Raw genomic sequence first — 20,763 nt, forward strand, 5'->3', positions numbered from 1 at the left:
TTTTAGGTAAGGTATGAAATAATGAGTCTTGCTGTGTGTGTATAGATAGATAGATAGATAGATAGATAGATAGATAGATAGATAGATAGATAGGAAGGATATGTACTGGGAAATACAGTAAAACAGTTTTTTTTTTTTTTTAAAAAGGTGAATTATTCTGTCAATAACCACAAGCCAGCAATTCCTTACTACAGTTAAGGCTCACAATCCTAAGACAGTTTAGAACCATCTTCATTTGAGCTATAGATACCATCATCTCCAAGTATTTCATATTTCTTTCCAAGACACACACTTGTTTAGGTAAACAATGAACCCTATGGCTGAGGGTGGAACTCAGCAGTACAGTATTTGCCTAACTGACGACCTAGGTTCAATTCTCAGTGCCACTAAATAAAAACATGTTTAAAAAAAAAAAGGCTGATGTAAAATATATGTAAGGGCCAGGGTACCATCCCTAGCACCACACAGACAGATACAGCAGCAAACCAGAGGGGCAATCTGAAACATCTGGACCCCAGAGTCCAGGAGAAGCAATGACAGAGGGAGGGTTTCCAGGACAGGCAGGGCAGGCTCTAAGGTCTCAAATCAGTGGAGAAAGGGCAGAGAGACAGGCTTACTCTGCAGCTGCTGGTCCTGAGCAAAGCTGGGGTTGTCCATGAGGTACTGCTGGGCCTGGGACCATGTGGTTTGGAAGTTGACACTACTCATCCCATCCAGTATGCTCTTCAAGGCCTGGATATTTCGACGCCGAAGCTGCTTGGCTTGTTCCTGGAAAGCCACAGGAAGAAAGTGAGGCAGGGCTGGCAAAGGAGGATCTGAGAAAAGGAGGTAGCTAGAAAACCTTAGGAGGGCCAGACTCGGGACTTTAGTGTCCCAGGAAAGGGGAGGAATTCCAAGTCATAGATCAGTGTCCTCCTTGCCCTCCCCTATCCAGGGCTATTGGCCCAGTGCAGAAATAAGGAAGGGAAAAGTCCCACACCAGCTTCCAATTCAGAAGGGACACTGGCTGAGTGGAGAAGTGAACACCCATGATCTACAGGAAACTGAGGGCTAGGAGAACCCAGCCAGTGATTATAACCATTACCTTCTCCTTCTTAGCGAGGAAGAAGAGGACATCATCATAAACCTCTTTTCGATCCCTCTCAGGGACCACAGCCCAGACCTCCAAGTCCCCAAAGGTCTGTTCTGCCCGCCTGTGGAGCACATGGGTTATGAGTAGGCAGAAAACAGAACCCTGGACCTGTGTGTTCTTAGTGTTCCAGAGCCCCAGCCCAGCCTAATACAGTTCTCTGACCGGTAGCGGGTGGTGGAGGTCATGCGTTCATGCTGCTCCAGGAAATGCTGCAAAGTCTGTTTGGCCTCCTTGGCCCTCAGCCGGGCCTCCTCTTTCTCTTCCTTCTCCCGCTGTGCCTTGTAAGCATTAAATGCCTGCTTCTTCTCACTCAATTTGGGCAAGGCACTAGAGTGGACAAGGTGAGGACAGGGAAGGACACAGCTTGAATTAGCCTGCACAACTCATGAAGCAGGGTCTCAGGACACGGGGGAAGGCCTCCACAACACCAAGTTGGAACCCATGTGTGGACTTAGTATACAGGCATCCAGATATGGGTAAGGGTGAGTAGGTAGTGAGGGGAAGAAATACTAAGCCCTTTCGCTTAGGTGTTCTCAAGTCACCATCAGACACCTGTCTAGTTAGAGCTCCTACTTCCTATAGTTCAGTTTAAGTCAATAATCATTTACTAAGTATCGCATGGCTGTACCTCTCCTCTCCTCATTCTGGAGCTACTCTAGTTCTCCTTCTCTTGCACCCCACCCTAGCCACTTGGACCTGAGTGTCGAGTTGAACATCTCAGGGAGTTCCCGGCCCAGTTGCTTTCACAAACAAGGACTATCCCCTCCTGCTCAAGCCTACCTGTAACGGGGATCAGTGACTACCATCTTCATGGCCTGTTCCCATGAAGCATTGGAAGGGACAGCCTGGAAGAGAGATGCATAGGTGTTGGAGCCTGCCCACCTCCACACCCCCCAGGCCTTCCCTGGAAGCCCACACCAAGCACCTTGTCCCTTAGCAGCTCTTTGAAGGCCTGCTTTGCTTTTTCCCGATTGCTCCAACTGAGGCCAGGTCTCTCTGGTTCTGGCCTAGCTTCTTCTTCTTCCTGTAGTAGCCGATGTTGTCCAGTAGAACTGGAGAGAAGAAGGGACTCAGGCACAAGACCCACAATCCTTATAGTTTTCAGTGCCCTTCACTTTCAGCAATGATTACTCCCCAGGGAGCCCTTCAGGGGTCGTGCTCAGCTCTTCACATGCCCCACCCCCCAAGTCTCTGAAGAGAAAGAGGCTGCAATGCATAGGAGCAGTTCTCACCTGCTGGGGCCCTCCTCCCGTTGCAGGAACCCCTGCTCCAGGGGCTGGGCAGCTTCCAGCACATCACAATCTTCACTTCGACCTGGCTCAGGTTCCAGAAGGGCCATAGGCACCGGGATGGGACCAGGAGGTATAGGTGGAGGGTCAGGTTGTGGCTGAGGTGGCTGTGGCTGTGGCTGTAGGGTCTGCAGTTGCTGGGCCTGCTGCTTTCTGTAGGCAAGCGATAAGCCAAAAGGGTGATGGTGTATCAAAGTGAGGACAGGAAGGCCGTGTGGGCCAACTGCTCTAGCTTGGGGAAGATTGAGTCTAAAGCAGCTGACCCCATAAAGAAATAAGATTTCTCCTCCCATTGAGGAAGGATAACTGTGAATTCATTCCCTCCCGCAAGTGCTCCAAGAAGGAAGGATACATGATCAAGTCACTTACCCTGTAGACTCTTGTTTGACTAAGGCTGCAAGGGGAAAAGATAACAGTCACAGAATAGCAAAGGACTTCAAATAGCCTTGCCCAGTCTTCCCCTTCTACCTCTAGGACCCCTCACCCTCCAGGTCATCCAGATCCTTGGGCCGGGTCCAACGGGACTCCTGACTCTGGTTGTTGTAGTAGTACGGCTTCCCTGTATCTGATTTATACTCTTTCCAGGGACACTGGGACAGCAGCAGCTGTAAGAGGATGGGTCAGAAGTCATCAGCTGCTGGGCAGCTCTCCAGCCTGTCAAGGGAGCTAAGGGGACCCAATGAATAGAGGATACAGTAGTAGTCTTTAGTTGTCACCTGGCCTTGCCTGAATGGGGGAAAATGGACTTCCTAAGACCCTAGGGAGGGAATTCCAAGGTGTGTGGAGGTAGTCAGGGATCTTAGGGTCAGAGGAACCACAATGAGTATGGTTACAGAGACTCAAGGAAGGCCAAAGACTTGAAAGGGTCAGAGACACTAAAAGGAAGAGCCAGAAAGCCCCACTCAGGACCTCCGCCTTGGACTTGAGCACGCTGGGCTTCTCCCACACGGACTGCTTGTCATCAGCGTTGTAGTAGTAGATGCGCCCATCAGGGGCCACATGTTCACTCCATAAGGCCCTCTGGGGGGAGGGGCACAGAATCGTGGTCAAGCTCCTTTCCCTAAAACTCTCCTCACCCGAAGACAACCATTAGCCTCCCACTTGCTTTTCCTTTTTTGTTTTATTTTGTTTGTTTTTCGAGACAGGGTTTCTCTGTTTAACAGTCCTGGCTGTCCTGGAACTTGTTTTGTTGTCTAGGCTGGTCTCAAACTCACTAAGATCCACCTGCCCAAATACTGGGATTAAAGGTGTGCCCCACCACCACCCAGTCAGCCTCCTACTTTCTGCCCAGAGACCTAAGCTAAAAGCACTCACCGGAGGGCCAGTCCCAGTCACAGCAGCTAGAAAAGAAGACAAAGGAAACCTACTAAGCGCCTGCTCCAAACCCCTGGCTTCTCCCCACTTACTCCTCCCTTCTTCCGTCCCATAAATAACCCCTGATCCCATCAACATCCCAAAATCCCTGGCATCCCAACAGGCATGATCCAGCGTGGGCTCCAGTCCATGGTCCCCTCTCCCCTGTGCCCCCCAACCTCCGAGCCTGGGGGGAGCAGGCCCCCAGAAGACTCACAGCTGGCGGTGTCCGCACCCGGAGCCGTCTGCCGAAGAAAGAGGAGGGGGAAGGGTTGGGGCCAAGCCCAGTGGCCCCCAGGACCCAGGCCATGGGGGATGGAGAAGCAGGCCAGGCCAGGATCCGTGTGTCCTGTTGTGTCCTGTTCCCAGGGATCTCTGTCTTCTAACAGTCCTGTTCCCTCCACCCCCACCAGGGTTATGACTCTCAGGCCCCACGGGAGGAGTCGCACGGTAGCTCCTTTCTTCGTTTTCCACCAGTAAGAGTACTCTGTGGAGTCAGCTCCTGAGATCCATCTCTTCACAGCAGATGCCAACATTCTACACCCCACTTCAGACTCCACTACACTGAGCAACAGCACAAGAAGGTGCCACTGCCTCTTTCAGAGGCAAAGAGGAAGTGATATGAAGAAACCTTCTTAGCATGTCTAGAATGCAGGAGTACCTGAATGAGTGATTCTTTAAGGGTGCTGGGTGTGGCCCGAGAGGTAACGAGAGAACATGTTGCCTTTGGCGACGAGTGGGAAACTAGAACTGCTGAGTATGTGGCTGGCGAGGATTTGAATGTGAGGAATATTGCGAGGGACCAGAGCAGACACAATAGGAGGGAGAGAACAGAAGTCCACATCCATGCACTCCAAGTCAGACCCACAGAGTACAAGACAGAGCCTGCTTCCTACTTTCCTCTAGAGCTTACCGCTGCAGTGACAGGCACCGCTGGCATCAGCATCCCTGGCATCATTGGAGGTACCATTCCTGGTATCTATAGATATAAAGACCAGCAGCCAATATTAGTAAGTAAGGGCTAGGCAGACCGATTGGTCTGAGTAGGGTTCCCTGAGAGATCTCTTTGTGGCTCCAACCCTAATCTAGAGCACTCTCAAGCAATCTCCAGGTTTTGGATTCTCATCATGCCTGAGAACTGTTTTAATCATTCAGCAGACAAACTGATAAATCTGGCCCAAAGCTCCCTTCCCTCTCCAATTTCTAAAGCCCAGATGCTTACTCCCATCTCTTTCCCAGCTAAAGATCCCCATGGAAAGAACAATTACCTGTGTAAGTGGTGGTGGTGCCCCCATTGGTGGAAGCATTGGGGGCAGTATGCCAGGTGGCATTGGGGGAATGGCTGGTGGTCTCTGACTCATAGGGGGCAGCCCCATTGGAGGAAAAGGAGGTGGGATCCCTGGAGGGGGCATCTGGAAATGAGGAAAGAAAAAGTCACTGAACAGAGGACACTGTCTGATTATGGCAGAGACCACCTATGTCAGGCACTCCCCAACCCTCATCCTGACCAAGAGGTGACTCCAAGGCTTCCATCTGAGAAGTAAAGGGCATCACTGTCTCCCCCTTCACTACTGAGGAAGACAAGTAACTGAGGATTCCCCGGCACAATGGTAAGCACGCAGCTTCCTAAATTGGGGAGGGCAAGGAAAAGGACAAGGGAACAGTACCAGACTGGGGAGTCTGTACTCCCCCCAAGAGACCTTCAGGTAAAAGGAGAAGTCAGGGATCCCAGGCTTCTGCCTCCCATCCCTTTCTAACTCATGACCACCAATGCTATTGCAGCCCAAAACTCAGAGGCCTTTGTAAAGAGCACAGGTAAGGAACAGTGAAAGAGAAAGAAGCCTTCCCAGCCCTCACTCCACTAGGGATCTTTCCCTTCCATTTCTCCAGTTTCCCACCCCTCTTTTCCCCAGGACAAAGCAAAAGGGAGACCTGTACTTTATGGACTAGAGCTTAAGCAGCAGCTCTCCCCACCCCAGCGCTCACCACCACCCACCTTCCAAACACCAAAGGGTGTGGTACAGGTTCTTGCTGGCAACACAGCAGTGGTAGGGTGGGGGCTGAGGGTGCAGGCTGGAAAAGCCAAGCCCAGGGAAACACATAAAACTTACGAAGGGTGGTGGCATCATGGGGGGCCCCGGTGGGAAGGGGGCAGGCGCTGCTGGGGGCCGGGGACCAGAATCGGGAACCGACTGTTGAGGGAGAGAAAAGTCATAGGACCCAGGATGGGCAGAGAGATGGACTTTTGCAGAAAGAAAGCAGAGGGATGAGGATGAAAGAGAAACACAAGTTCAGGAAGGAGTTTCCAAGCCCTACATCCCGCCCATTCTGAGCCTGAGCCCTGAAGAACTCTGCTCTCCTGTGCTAGCCCAGAAAGCCAGCTGACGGAGGCCTTCATATCATCTTTATTTGGGGAGTTCCCGTTTTGCTAAAGCAGAGTCACAGAAGACTCTACTACAGGCATCTGGCTCTTCCCATGACATCAATCCATTTTCCTGCACCTCTCTCAAGCCGGTTAGGGGTTGATGTCTTCCCTTGTTCAATTTACTGGGTTGAAGATTCAATCCAAGGCTGTTGGTCCTTTACAGTCCTGGGTCTTTACAACCAGCTTCCTCCTACCCAGACTCATATTCACACATCCACCTGCATCCACTTCTGCTCCCAAACACCAACTGGACCATCCTCCTCACCTCTGATGGCTTCCCTTCCTTCACAAACCCTGAACGTGAACATAGGCTTGTACAGTCTAAGCAGTCCTGTCTTCCCTGCAGCTGAACATATGACACTATTTAAAGTGGTTTTCTCCAATTTCTTCTCTATTTGATCCCCGTCCTTAATTTCCTCATGTACACAATTTTATTACAATGTCTGCTTGGGCATGATTTGTCCTCCTAGAGGGTGATGCCATCCCACAGAAGCAGGGATCACATGACTTGCTGAAGACTGGATTCAGGGTACCTGCCGCAGGGTCTGGCACATAATAGGTACTCAATAAATACTGGATGAATTTAAAACAAATGAAGCAAATTTCTATGAAATTTCCTATTCTAAAATGTCATTCTCTCTATATATTGTAGATATGCATAAAATGATAGATGTACAAAGTCTCCATTTATAAACACAGATGAGAATAAGCTTAAATATCCATCAGTAAAGATTCATCGTACGCAAACATAAAATGGAACACTAGTCATAAATAAGAATGGATCAATGTCAACACCTTATGATATAGTGACAAGGTGCAGTGAAGCTTTACCATGTTTAAATGTTGGTGATAAGAGAAACAAAAGACAGAAGGGAAAAGACCTTTAACAGTATGCAATTTTGTGTCTTGTAAATATTTAACTATATGGCTTTATTGCCTGCTCAAAAATATTTGGAGGTGAGGGCAGCTAGAGACACTGTTCAGCAGTTAAGGCCCTTGCCTGCTCTTCCAGAGGACCTGGGTTCAGTTCCCAGCACCCACGTGGTAGCTCACAACTGTGTATAATTTCAGTTCCTAGGCATCTGATACCTTCTTATGGTCTCCAATAGCACCAGGCAGACATGCATGCAAGCAAACCCTTAAATACACAAAATAAACCTTATTTTAAAAATACTTTTGGGGCTAGAGAGATGGCTCAGTAGGTAAGAACACTTGCTGCATGAGTACTTGAGTTTGGATGCCAGAATACATGCACACAGGTTGTGAATGGCTGTAACCCTATGCTGTGAAGGGCTGAGACAGGACAAGCATTAGCACTTGTTGGCTGCTAGCCTAACTCAGTGAGAGGCCATCTCTAGCAAATAAGTCAGAGAGGGATGGATAAAATGTCTGTCGTCTTCCTTTGGCCTCATTGACAAACACATTTTTTTTTTTTGTTTGTTTTGCTTGTTTGTTTTTGAGACAAGGTCTCACTATGTAGCCCTTACTGCCATGGGACTCACTCTCTAGACCAGACTAGCTTAAGAACTCAAGAGATCCTCCTACCTCTGCCTCTGTATGCTGGGATTAGAGGTGTGCCCACATTCAGCCCATACACTTCTCACTTCTTCCTAGTTGGACTGAGAAGCAGCATGAGTTCTAGGGAGCTTGGAGGAACAGGAGCCACCTCACAACTGCTTCTCAGTTACCCCTATTCTGAGGAGGCCTGGACAGTTAAAAATGCTTTCTAACCTTCATCTCTAGAAATATCTCTTTGACCTTGTCCTAAGTAGTTATGTGCCAAGCTACTGCAATTGACCCCATTCTCTGTCTTCGACTAAGGGCACTGTTCCTGTTCTCTGGAAATTTTATCTGTATGGAATGTCAGAAACGAGTTGCCATGGGAGGAAATCAAATGTTATGTTCTACTCTTCCTCCCTGCACTGCTTTAACCTACCAGGTAATCATCTTTGAGTCTCATCAGGCCCCTGTGTTATCCAGCCCTGCCCAAGATAGACCTGGGAGTTACTTCCTATAGCATCCTCGATAATACAGCCCAAGTTCTCTTAGTTTCACCTCCAAAAGATTTCTTCGATCTAGGCATTCCTTTCCATTTTCCCTCAACCCACATTTTCCATCTGATCTATGTGGCCTCCCAAACTGTTCTCCTCATATCCGCTTTTCTAACTGTACCCACAATACACTCTTCAAAATGTACCTCAGGCCCATAAGCACCAGCTTCGAATTCTCCAGTTGTTCCTTACTGAGAGTGAACAGCAAAGCCCTATCCAGTCAGCTCTATAAGGCTGCCAATGACCTTGCCAGCCTCAGCCTCTTCCATACCCGTCTTCTGTTCTCTGGACATACTCAGGCCTCCTCTCATCTCTGGTTTTCACTTGTGCAGAGAGCACCTCTCCTAGGTTCTATATACACTTCACAGCCAACACACATTTCCCACACAAGCCCACTGCACTAGCCCAAGCCCTCCTTTATATGTTCAACACCACACCCCTTCCTGTCAAGAGTCACCCAGTGGAAGTTTACAGGCATTAGTGTAATTCCAGATGTGCTGTCTCATGCGGCACCACTCTAAATATGGATCCTCACATGCTAGATTTAATGCACTAAAACATTTAGTACAACTCCACTACAGTGAAAACTCTTAAAGGCAGAGGTAAACTCAGCATGGTGGCTTGACTTTGTCATCCTAGCACGTGGACACAGAGAGGATCCAGAGTTTGATGCCGGTATGGGCTATATAGTGCAGACCAGGCCCTGGGCTGCTGGGACTGCCTCAAAAAAAAAAAAAAAATCAATAAATGAGTTGATGAGGCAGCTCAGTGGATTAAAGTACTTGCCTTCAGGCCTGAGGACCCACATGGTGGAAATAGAGAACTGATTTCCACGACTTTTCCTGACCTCCACACATGCACTGTAGCACATGTGCAGTCATCCAAAATAAGTAATAGAAATTTTAGAAAAAAAAAATTTAGGTGGGAGCAGTCATAGGCTGGAATGTATACTTGTTTCTTGACTTGACTGGTCTTGTTAAGTCCTACCAAACCTGAGAGCTACTGGTAAGGCCTACTATCAAGAAAATACAATTTGGAGCTGGAAGAGACCCGAAAATCGCCCCCAAAGCACCCCCTCAACCTTGAGACAGGGTAGCATTCTATAATAAGGCTGTCCAGGAACCCACTATATATTCCACTCTAACTCATGCTAGGATTATAGACATCTGCCAATGTTTGGTTTTGGTCTTGTAGCATAGACTAGTCTGAAACTCCTGATCCTCTTGCCTCCACCTCCAGCACAGGAGTGCCACTACACATACCAATACTCTGCTCTTGTCATGTGAGAAAGGGAAGTCATGGCTAAGGTCCCACAGCTGGTTTCAGATGAGCCCCAACTGAATCTGATTTGCCTCTCTTAGAAGTACCCAATGTTTGTCAGAGAAAGCTGATATTCTTCATACCTACCTTTCCTGCAATGACTAAATCGGCAAGACTCCAACCTCATCTTAAGAATGCACAGCGGTGCTATTGCGTACCCCATAAAATTCCTCAACTTACTGTCAGATACTGGTGGCACATGCTTTTAATTTGGGAGACAAAGGCAGGCAAATCTCTTGTGAATTCAAGGCTATCTAGGTCTACATAGTGAGTTCCAGGACAACCAGAGACACATAGAGAGACCCTGTCTCACAATAAAAAATTAGTAAATTGGGCATAATGGCACATGCCTTTAATCCCAGCACTTGAGAGGCAAAGGTAGGTAGATCTCTGAATCTGAGGCCAATCTAATCTCCAGAGGAAGTCCCAGGATAGCCAGAGCTAGGCAGAGAAACAATCTCAAAAAACAAAACATTTTTTTCCTTCAACTACCATCCAAAGCCTTCCAGTATAACCAACCCCACACTCTGGCCCATCCCCGGGGGCTCTCCTAGTGCATTCTGTATAGGAACTGTTAGATTACCGTCTTGTTTTGTTCAAGATGACTGTGTGACTTTTGCATTACTGCACACCCCCCCAACACACTCTTCGTCCATTCAGGATACAGCACACTACTCTGCAGAGTGGCGTGCACCTCTGAATGTTTGCTGGGTTCTGAAATTACCCGTCTCTCCACTATAGCGTGGCGTTCCCTACATTTCGTAAGTAAGCTTTCTTTCTTTTTCCATTTCATAATGTTTGAAGACGTGGGGGGCACATGAGCATGCAGAGATCCAAAGCTTATGTTGGGAATCATTCTTGATCAATCTTCCACATCAATCACTGAGGAAAGCAGAGTCTCTTAATCAAACTCAGAGCTCATGGTACAGTCAGCCTCAATAGCTGCCTTGCTCTGGTAATCCAAACTCTGCCCTCCAAGGCTAGAATTGCAGGAAGTAGGCATTTTTGTAGGTTCTGGGTATCTGGACTGTAGTCCTTATGACAGCACAACAAGCACTTACTAAGCCACCTCCCCAGGCTGTTTTCTCTTTTTTTTCTCTTTTTTTATACTTCCCTGATTGTCTAGATAGAGCCCTCTACCTGAAATGCTTTGATCAAACAGTTTCATCCCTAACTTTGGTGGGGTTTTGCATACAACCTAAAACACTGTTTGCACATATGTGTTTGTGCAAATTCTGAGCAGTCTGTGACAAAAGCATGTAGAATAGTGGAGATGCTTTGGCTTAGGGAAAGGGAGCTGGTATGAAATACTTATGGGAAAAGTTACATGACAGAAAGCTAACCGTGCGCTTCACCTTCACACTGGGATGGAGACTTCTGACCAGAATTCAAACACTGGCCTACTCAATCAGTTACCCAGGGAAGACAGAGCAATGGGAGCAAAGTAAAGGACTGTGGAACTGTCAGAGCCTTCCCTTCCACAAGTTTCTTCCCTGAAAAACCTGCTCCTCTCACCGGTGGGCTGCAATACCAGTACAATTCTGGGTTGCTTATCTTCTGAGTGAACTCTGAAGTAGACAGTGCAAGAAGACAAAAGGAAAGAAACTAAAGGGAAGCAGACCTGTTGGGCTTCCCTGGAACATAACACACGTTCAGTGACTGGGGAGTCATAATGAAAATGAGACACCTCATCATCTGGTCATCATATATTCAAGGAGACCAATGGAAGCATCCTGTGACAGCATCCCAGCCCTCACCTAAGGGGTATCTTAGAACAAAGAGAACAAGAATAGAGAAACAGAGGGAAGAGACTAGAAATAACAGCTAACAGGTATGGTTACTGGGTGCTTATCATGAGCCAGAAGCACACCAAACATTCATTAATTCTCACAACCATTTTAGAAGCTATCCCCTGAGTTCTGACAGATTACTTGACTATGGTTCTAAGAGATTAAATGGTAGAGGAAGGCTTGGAATCCAAGCAGTCTGACCTCATAAAGCTGCCTCCCAGAAGGAAGGATAGGGCCTCGAGTGACATTTCTTAGCCTTGTCTTCAATGTTTTCTTTTCATCCCAATCCTCACCCAATCCTGAGATTCTCAGACAGCCAAGTGATCCTAGGTTGGCCTGGTCTGACTCAAATCTCACTCACCCAAGGAACTGTTATAAAATGAAGGCTAGGAGGTACACTTCTCAGAAACTGGGTTGGGAATGTAGCTCAGCACCGAGGCACTAGCCCAGCATCCACAAGGCCCAGTTTCAATGCACAGTGATGCAAACAACAGCTGAAGCACCGGTTAATCACCCATTGACTTGCTGAGCCCAGACAGGACCAACCCCTCCCCCAACCCCTTCCTAGCCTCTACTCTGGTGTGTATGCCCTAGCATATCTTCCGCTCCCCCAAAGAGCCTGGAGATCTTTCTAGAATACAACTTCGTGTTGCTTCTGATCCCCATCACCTCTTCACTGGCCAGAAGAACAGAATGTTCTGAGTCAGGGTTCAACTTCCTCTACGTACAAAGCTCTCCCAATTCCTCCAACAGGATTTCCATGACCCAGGCCCAGCAGGACGAGGCCATGCAAGCTTTAAACTTCCTCCTACCCGCAAATCCCGGGCAATTTTTTCCAGTCCAACCGAGGGTTTCCTCTCCTACTTCATGCTTCCCGCATCCTAGAATCTGTTCACCTTAAATCTCCTCCTCCAAGCCCGCCCCCTTTTGGAACTGATGGCGAGCCAATGTATCATCTTCGCCCATTTTCCTTCTTAAAAGTCAATGGGAAATTCGAGGCCTATAGAAAAGGTAGTGACTTGCCCAAGGTCACACAGAGTTACTAGTTTGTAGAAGGTTGAGCCAGGGCTGGGACCAAGGGGCCTCTGCTTGTCCATTTCTTAGCTACTCCAGCTCTGAGGTGAAAACCAGGAGTCTCTCTTTCCTCAGAAGCTCCCTCCTCACCTCAGGAGACAAGGTTTTGTGAATGGGTAGAGAAAGAAGGGAGTCCCCTATGGTCCTAAGGGGCACCCAGGGCTTCCAGCAACAAGCCTGGGTCTGGGGGAGGGGCACAGGGCACGCCAAACAGCCCAGGAGAGGTAACTGGTTTCCATCTCCCGCCCTCTTCTCCCCCGACCTTTCTCCACAGACCCACCCTTCACTTCATCCCTCCCTCCTCACAGAGCCTCAGCTCTCCGTACCTTCAGCCCCCGGCCGCACACCCCCGCCAGGCTCCATAATGGCCTCCCCGCCCCTTCTACCCCCAAATCCCCGCCCCCACCCCCCTCCTGGGCTCCTTTTCCTCACCCCTCGTTCCCCTCGCCCTCCCTCAGAGTCCCCCGGGTACCCCGGCGGCCCCCGGCCTCCCCGGCCCGAGCCCGGGCCGCAGGAGGCGCTGTGGGACAGCCCCGGGCCTCTCCACCCCCGCGCGGGGACGTTACCATGCCAGAGCCTCAGAGCAGCTGGGCCGGCTCGGCCCACTCGCCAGTAAGAATAGCTCTGATTGGCCGGGCCTCAGCCGGGAGGGCGGGGCCCGTGGGGGGTCGCACCCCTTCGTGGCCGGGGCTCCGGTTGCTTTCGCCGTGGAGCGGAGCCTCCAACCGGTCCGGTGTGCCCGACCCGGCTCCGCCCCCGGCACGGAGAGCCAGGCCCCGCCCCCGCGTGCCAGGTCCTGGGCCCGCCCCCGGGGGCGGGGCGCGCCTGGTCCGGCCTCTGGGTGCCCGCGCGCTCTGCGCAGAGCAGCGCCGACACCAGCGGAGGCGCCCGCGCCTCCGAGGCCTCCCGAAGATTCGGGACCGGACCGAGGCGGTCATTCCGCCTGCCTGTAGGGCACCGTTGTGCTCCATACAGAGCGTTTTTTTTTTTTTCATATCTATTTTCTGTACTTTTTATGTCACTCATTCAGGAACTATTCACCTATTCCAGGAACCACGTGTATTGGGCGCGGCCGACAAATCCCCTGGACTGGCCGATCCTGGAGTGCACACGTGCATTCTCGCTCAACCCTGAGGTTACTTTTGGAATCGGGCTCCATAATATTTATAATGTGACATGAAAGTTCGGTTATTCAGATAAGGAAACGCAAAGGTGAAGTTCGTGGGCTAGAAACTGACGACTGCTAGCCAGGGCTGGTGCATTGCACCTTTGCCCCCCAAAGTCCGGGTGAAGAACTTTCGCGTTTCCTCTAGTAACACTTCCGCCTATCCTCGATCCTAGCACTGTGGCAGTTTCCTGAGCCTGAGTCAGGCGAACACCTCTTTGTCTATAGACAACTTCGGCTTTATCAGTAGCTGTGTTAAAGTTTCTTCAATTCCTCAGGCAAGATATCAGAGGGAAAGACGGACTAAGGAGGGGAAAGAAGCCCTTCTCCTGGGTTCTGATATGCCTTTCCTGAAGCCCTCTCAAATAATAAAAGATCTGTGCACTTTAAATCTCAAGTGTCTCTCCCTATCTTTTTTCTTGTTTTTATTTCATTTGCTTATTGGGAGGCACGTGCCCACCGCACCCACGTGGAGGTCAGAGAATAGTTTTCTGGAGTGGGTTCTTGCTGTCCTCTGTTTGGACCCTGGGAATTGAAATCAGGTCATAAGCCTTGCTGGTAATTGTCTTTACCCACTGAGTCATCTCTCCAGCCTCTCCCTTATTTTTTTTTTTAAAAAGAACGTGTGTGTGTGTGTGTGTGTGTGTGTGTGTGTGTGTGTGTGTGTGTACTGGGGCAAGTATGTGGAGTGTAACCTGTAGGAATCAGTTCTCTCCTTTGTCAGACCTGGATGCAATCACCCTTGGGAGCCCTCTCCCTTATCTTGATAAACTCAACTTTTCCTGCACTTTCATTTATTCTGATATTTTTCTGCAGCACAGTCAAGCAAGCATCTGGCTTCACGTGAGGGGGAAGAGAACCAGCCATTGGCAGCAGTGTTGGACATCACCCCGTGCCCAACTGTTTAGGGATATGTAGATGCCACATGAGGGCCTGGTCCACAGCTTACAAGCTTCTTGAGCACTTGAGGCACAACAGAAGTGGTTCAGAGGGTCCATGAAATTTGGTTACATTTTTTGGGACCTGACCTTGTTATATGGATGAGGCTAGCCTCAAGCTCTTGAGCTCAGGTCAGTGCTCTTAGCCTCCTCATCACATCAGACCTCTATAAACTTTACAAGTCACCAGAGATTAACCAGGACTTCATGTGTGCACATTTGTGTGAGTGCATGCGGAGGCTGGAGGACAACTTAGGGTGGTGTTCCCTACACACTGTCTGTCTACCACTGGTCTAGAACTCACAGCCAGTGAGCCCCAGGGATCTGTCTGTCTCTGCAGCCCAGTGCTGGGTTTACAAGCTTACCCTACCAGGCTTGGCTTTTTCACAAGGCTTCTGGGCAACTCAGGTCCTTGTGTTTGCAAACAAAGCACAACTGAGCTGTTAGGTTTTATTTTGTTTTCATTTTAGTGAGGCATTTAAACACAAAAATAAATGATTTTGTTGTTTTCACGTGGTTTGGGAATTTTTCTTTTTAGACAGGGTCTCACTAGATAGCCCAGGTTTACCTAGAATTTACTACAGCCTAGATTGGCCTTGAACTCACAGTCCGGCCTCTGCCTCCCAAGTACTAGAATTACAATATGAGCCATCACTCTGGGCAGACAATTTGGGGCCGGGGAGGGCTTTGGCTGGTTCAAGACAAGCCTTGACTGTCCTGGATCTTGCTCTGTAGACTGGCCTTGAACTCAGAGATCTGTCTTGCTTCTGCCTCCTGTGCTGGAAGTACAGGCCTGCGCCACCACCTCCCGGCAAGACAAATGTTTTTAAAGGTCAAATAAATATATAAAAAATTTTCAAGACAAACAGCAGACCATTGCCTTGTTTATCTTCTCCCTGGAAACAACAATTTTTACATCTTTTAGTGGTTTTTCTGTGCGTTTTAGATTGGTTTTTGGTATGTTTTTCTGTTGTGCTGTTTGTTGTGTTTTGTCTGGAATATCTACGACCCTCTTCCAGGTTCATCCTTGGTAGTCCAAGAAGATATCCTGACCAAAGCTACTTATTCCTTACACGTGATATTCTGAATACAGGACCAGTACAACCCCTACCCAGTTTCCCGGGCCATCTCCTGTTTCCTGTTGGATTCCCTCATCCCTCCTCAGGAAGATCATGCAGATGATGTGGGCATCCCTGGGCCTGGGGAATGACCAAGGACAGCTGTTTGCAGAAAGAGGCTCAAGCCAGGGGCCACTGGTCCCTTGTAAGGTGTTCTCAAGGCAGGACAGAGCTAAGAGGGAGGACCAGGGGCTAGGCACTGCCATTTCTCCTGCAGAATTCTGCAAAGTCCAGAACTCCAATTTAGAACCTGGCCTTTCCAGATCAAATTTTTTGTGAAACTAAATTTTAGAATGTGTTTTCCTTAACAGTTTGTTGGCTTATAGTGTTGAAATATTTAGTATATGAATGTTGATTTATAGTCTTGCCTCGGCCCCAGAAACAATAGGGGCAGATATAAGGATTTAGCTCATTCCCCTTCCCTTCTCATAACTTATACATCATTCATAATTTCTGTCTGCCAAATTCAATTCTGTAATATTTTTCTTGCGTGTTAATAGTCAATTCTTCCTTTTTTATTGATTTTAATAGTCAATTCTTACAACACTGCAATTGCTGCTCAGAGTGGAGCCAAGCAGAAAGTCAATGTGACTCTTCTATACAAATTCTCATTATTTGCTGGAATTAATCATTAGCTACTCTTTTGTTGTTGTTGTTTATTTGTATTTGTATATTAGTGTATGGTATGGGAGGTCCTTCGGTCTATGTGTTGCTGTTATTGGTTAATGAATAAAGAACCGCTTTGAGCCTATGGCAGGAAAAGCTAGGCTGTATGCTGGGAGAAAGAAGGGTGGAGTCAGAGAGTCATAGAGCTGCTGCCGAAATAGATTTGCTGGTAAGCCAAGACCTTGTGGTGATGCACAGAGTAATGGAGATGAGCTAAGTTAGTATGTAAGAGTTAGCCAATAAGAAGCTAGAGCTAATGGGTCAAGCAGTGATTTAAATAATACAGTTTCTGTGTGACTATTTAGGGGCTAAGTGGCAGGGAACCAACAAGCGGCCCTCTCCTTCTAAAAGAAGTGTGTGTGCTCACAAACTGTGGAAATCAGTTCTCTCCTTCTACTATGTGTGGAGTCCCAGGATTGAATTCAGGTCATCAGGCCTGGTGGCAAGTTCCTGTACTCACCAAGCAATTACATGGGCCCTCATTTTCTTCTCTTTTTTTGTTTTTGTTTTTCAAGACAGGGTTTCTCTGTGTAGTCCTGGCTGTCCTGGAGCTCACTCTGTAGACCAGGCTGCCTCAAACTCAGAGATCTGCCTGCCTCTGCCTCCCAAGTGCTGGATTGAAGATGCGCCACCATCACCTTGCAGTTGTTGGGTTTTGACATGTTTATTGTTCTCACGTATGCTCTGAACATCCTTTTATAGCATCTTATGTGTTTCTGGTTGCAATAATTCAACTTGAAAGTTACTAATTATTGTGTTTTATTTAATTCTTTTCTCTCCACAATCTGCTCTGAATTTATTTTATTACATTTATTTTGTGTATGTGTGTGTGTGTGTGTGTGTGTGTGTGTGTGTGTGTGGTGTAGCATTCAAGATGCAAACCCAGGGCCTCGCAAATGCTATACCACTGAGTCACGCTCCCAGCTAGAAGGTTTTAAAATAATGCATTTGTTTCCCTGCTCTTGTGCATGTATGCTGTCAGGGGAAATCCTTGAGGCTAGGAGATGGCTCAGTCTGTAAAGTTCTGCCTCACAAGTTTGAGGACCCAACCAATCCCCAGACCCTGTGTAAACAGCCAGGCTTGGTGGTTCACACTAACAACCCCAGTGCTTGGAGACAGGTGGGCCCCTAGTTTGCTGACTCACTGGCCTGCCGCCTACCCTACTCAGAGAGTAGCAGGCCAATGACATAACTCGTCTCAGAAAACAAGGTAGATGGCCGTCTGGAGGAGTGACATCTGAGGTGGCCTTCTGGCCTCCACAAGCACACGTGCTCATCTACACTTGACCTTGCGGTAGCCTTGGTTATTGTCTGACACACTTATATGCATGGATTCTAGCCACACTTTTCACCCGAAAACCTGAATAACTTTAGCTGCTTTCAAACAGCAATTTAAAATGTACACACACACAGATGGGTGTGGTGATTCACACCTGTGAGTCCAACATGCAGGTGCCCCGGCAGGTGGGTTACTGTGGGTTTAAAGGCATCCTGGGCTACAGGGTGAGAGCCTGTTTCAAACAAACTAAAAAAATAAGTAAAAAAGCAAAGCAAAATATGCACACAGGCTTATATACACACTTTTTTTTGAGACAGATTTTCTCTGTGTAACAATTCTAGCTGTCCTGGAACTCATGCTGTAGACCAGGCTGGCCTTGAACTCACAGAGATCCACTTGTCTCTACCTCTCGAGTGCTGGGGTTAAAAGTATGTACCACCACCACCACCACCGAGTTCTGACCTACCAAATCTCTGGTATCAAAGCAGGCTTCTTTATAATGGAATGACATTACAATACAGTGTCATGAAGTTGAACATATAATGTAGATGAGGACTAACAACATAACAGTTTGTTTACTTTAGATAATGACTATACGGACTGCTAGATGGTTTTTTAAAAGTTAGTCAGCATCTCCCCCTAGGCATGTAGTGATCAGAGTGACCTTTGAACTGTGATGGCGGTATAGCACGTATAACAGCTGGCCAGGGGAGTGGGCCTCAGAAGGACTAATGTCTGGAAGCGTCCCAAAGGACAGGGTGTAAGACTGGCTGCTTTAGAGACAGGAGGACATGTCAACCCTTACACTCTCCAGGGCTCACCTACCTTCTGTCCACAGCCCCACTACAGTCTCAAGCATTGTATGTTGCATCGTGTATGTGTGTGTTGTGATGTATTGCACACGTGTTGTGGATATGTGTAAGAAACACTAAATAGTAGTCTTTTTCTTTCGAACACTGTAAAACGTTTGTTTATGACAATGAATTCAAATATTTTTTTTACCTCCCCACAATGTAAAACCTTTATACAAACCCCCCACACTGTTAAAAAACTTTATTAGCACATAGCCTTGCCTGCTACGCTGCAGAATTTAAGTGACTTAAGTGAGCGACCTTCCACTATCATTCATTTCCTTTACACAAGTTCTTTGGAAACAAGCCATCTTAAAAGACTGTGAGGGGCTGGAGAGATGGCTCAGAGGTTAAGAGCACTGTCTGCTCTTCCAGAGGTCCTGAGTTCAATTCCCAGCAACCACACAGTGGCTCACAACCATCTATAATGAGATCTGGTGTCGTCCTCTGGCGTGTGGGTATACATGGAGGCAGAAAGTTGTATACATAATAAGTAAATAAATCTTAAAAAAAAAAAAGACTGTGAGGTCAGACCCCAGCCAAAGAGGAAAATGTCGCGCCCTACATCAGAATAAGAACCAGGTGACTTCCTGCCCTGGAGCGCTTGCTCATCAACTTTTACCAAATTGTGTACACTCTTTGTTCTTTTTCTTTTTGTAATTCGTATGAGTATTTTTCCTGTATTTATATAAGTGTGCCTGGTACCTACCACATGTGTGCCTGGTACCCATGGAGGTCAGAAGAGGGTGTCAGATCCCCTGTAACTGGAGTTACAGATACGTGTGAGCCATCATGTGGGTGCTGGGAACTGAACCCAGGTCCTCTGCAAGAGAGCCACCTCTCCAGCCCCTGTCACCCCCTCTCAACCAAGAGTAAAGCTGTGTCTTGTTGAGACACTTCAACTAGAGTGGTGGTCTTTCCTTGGGACCCCAAACTTGTTTTTCACATGTGCCCACGCACACCTATTTATCCATCCGTGTGCAGGTCTTTCTCACACGTGTGCCCACGCACACCTATTTATCCATCCATGTGCAGGTCTTTCTCACACGTGTGCCCACGCACACCTATTTATCCATCCGTGTGCAGGTCTTTCTCTTGTGTAAATACTTACACATGAGATTGCTGGACTGTATAGCATTATAAGCAACTTAAAAACAAAGCTGTCTATTTTCTAAGGTGGTGATTCTATTTTCCATTCCCACCAACAATTTGAGTGTTTCACTTCCCACTGTACCCTTCAACACCTGGTATGGTCCTGTTTTCACCAACATCTCTTACATCCTCACCTTTATCAAAGTTGTTGGTATCTTGTTATGGTTCAGGCTTGCATTTCCTTATTACCCTGATTAATGACACCAAGAATCTTTTCATGCCTGTATTTATAATTTTGAATATCTTCTTTGGTGACATGGTATTCGTATAATAAAATATTTGATGTTTTAAAAAAATCTTATTTGCTTTTACTTTATGTGCATGGGTATTTTGCCTGTATGTTTGTCTGTGTACCATGTAAGTAAAGTTTCTGCAGAGGCTGGAGGAGGACACTGGATCCTCTGGGACTGGAGTTACAAGCAGATGTGAGTGGCCACATGGGCCCTGGGAAGCAAACCTAGGTCTTCTGTAAGAGCAGTAGGTGCTTTTAACCACGAGGCATTTTCCCAGCCCTCCCCAGTCCTTTTTTTTTTTTTTAAGATTTTATTTATTACATATACAGTACAGTGTTCCGCCTCCATGTCAGAAGAGGGCACCATATCTCATTGTAGATGGTTGTGAGCCACCATGTGGTTGCTGGGAATTGAACTCAGGACCTCAGGAAGAGCAGTCAGTGTCCTTAACCTCTGAGCCATCTCTCCAGCCCCCTCCCCAGTCCTTTTTTTAAAAAGGCTCTCTATTAAGCCCAGCCTTGAATGGGTTATGGGTCAAAGGATGATGTGAACTCCTGACTCTTTTGCCTCTCTGCCTAAGAACTAGGATCACAGGCAGGTGCCACCATATACACCACCACACCCAGCAATCTGTGCCTTTTAAATGTAAAGTTCCAGGTAAGTAGTGTGCAGTTTGGGTCTTGGCCCTGCCCCTTGAGTCAAGGTTTCTCTGTGTAGCACTGGCTATCCTGGAACTCTCTCTGCAAACCAGGCTGGCCTCGATCTCAGAGATCCACCTGCCTCTGCCTCCCGCATGCTGGGATTAACTGAAGGTGTCACCAGGTCTGGCTTTCTTTCTTTTCTAACAGAAAGCTCGGAATGGGTGAGCTGTGCCCATCCTGATGAAGGAGAACGCTTATTTTGTACACTGAATTGAGGTGGTGTCTT

At 47.8% G+C, this 20,763-nt stretch overlaps 1 protein-coding gene across 6 annotated transcripts in view; it reads right to left on the reverse strand.

Moving 5' to 3' along the window:
• Window positions 1–13,167, reverse strand: part of Prpf40b (pre-mRNA processing factor 40 homolog B) — a 22,478-nt gene extending 9,311 nt beyond the window's left edge. For 3 of the 6 annotated variants that reach the window (XM_026782439.1, XM_005353923.3, XM_026782438.1), the window contains exons 1-15: window positions 13,001–13,166; window positions 5,886–5,966; window positions 5,043–5,186; window positions 4,688–4,753; window positions 3,992–4,019; window positions 3,736–3,761; window positions 3,331–3,441; window positions 2,906–3,026; window positions 2,791–2,815; window positions 2,365–2,574; window positions 2,058–2,184; window positions 1,913–1,977; window positions 1,295–1,459; window positions 1,085–1,193; window positions 618–768 (exon numbers count right to left, since the gene is read on the reverse strand). In XM_026782439.1, the coding sequence (XP_026638240.1) occupies window positions 618–768; window positions 1,085–1,193; window positions 1,295–1,459; window positions 1,913–1,977; window positions 2,058–2,184; window positions 2,365–2,574; window positions 2,791–2,815; window positions 2,906–3,026; window positions 3,331–3,441; window positions 3,736–3,761; window positions 3,992–4,019; window positions 4,688–4,753; window positions 5,043–5,186; window positions 5,886–5,966; window positions 13,001–13,003 (1,432 nt within the window). In that variant the 5' untranslated portion in view covers window positions 13,004–13,166. Of the gene's footprint in view, window positions 1–617; window positions 769–1,084; window positions 1,194–1,294; window positions 1,460–1,912; window positions 1,978–2,057; window positions 2,185–2,364; window positions 2,575–2,790; window positions 2,816–2,905; window positions 3,027–3,330; window positions 3,442–3,735; window positions 3,762–3,991; window positions 4,020–4,687; window positions 4,754–5,042; window positions 5,187–5,885; window positions 5,967–13,000 lie in introns of all 6 variants that reach the window. The other 3 variants (XM_026782440.1, XM_026782441.1, XM_026782442.1) reach the window with 3 other exon arrangements.
• Between the last annotated feature and the right edge of the window lie 7,596 nt (window positions 13,168–20,763).

Source organism: Microtus ochrogaster, chromosome 15 (assembly GCF_000317375.1).
Source record: "Microtus ochrogaster isolate Prairie Vole_2 chromosome 15, MicOch1.0, whole genome shotgun sequence".
In the NCBI taxonomy this organism is placed as follows: domain Eukaryota; kingdom Metazoa; phylum Chordata; class Mammalia; order Rodentia; family Cricetidae; genus Microtus; species Microtus ochrogaster.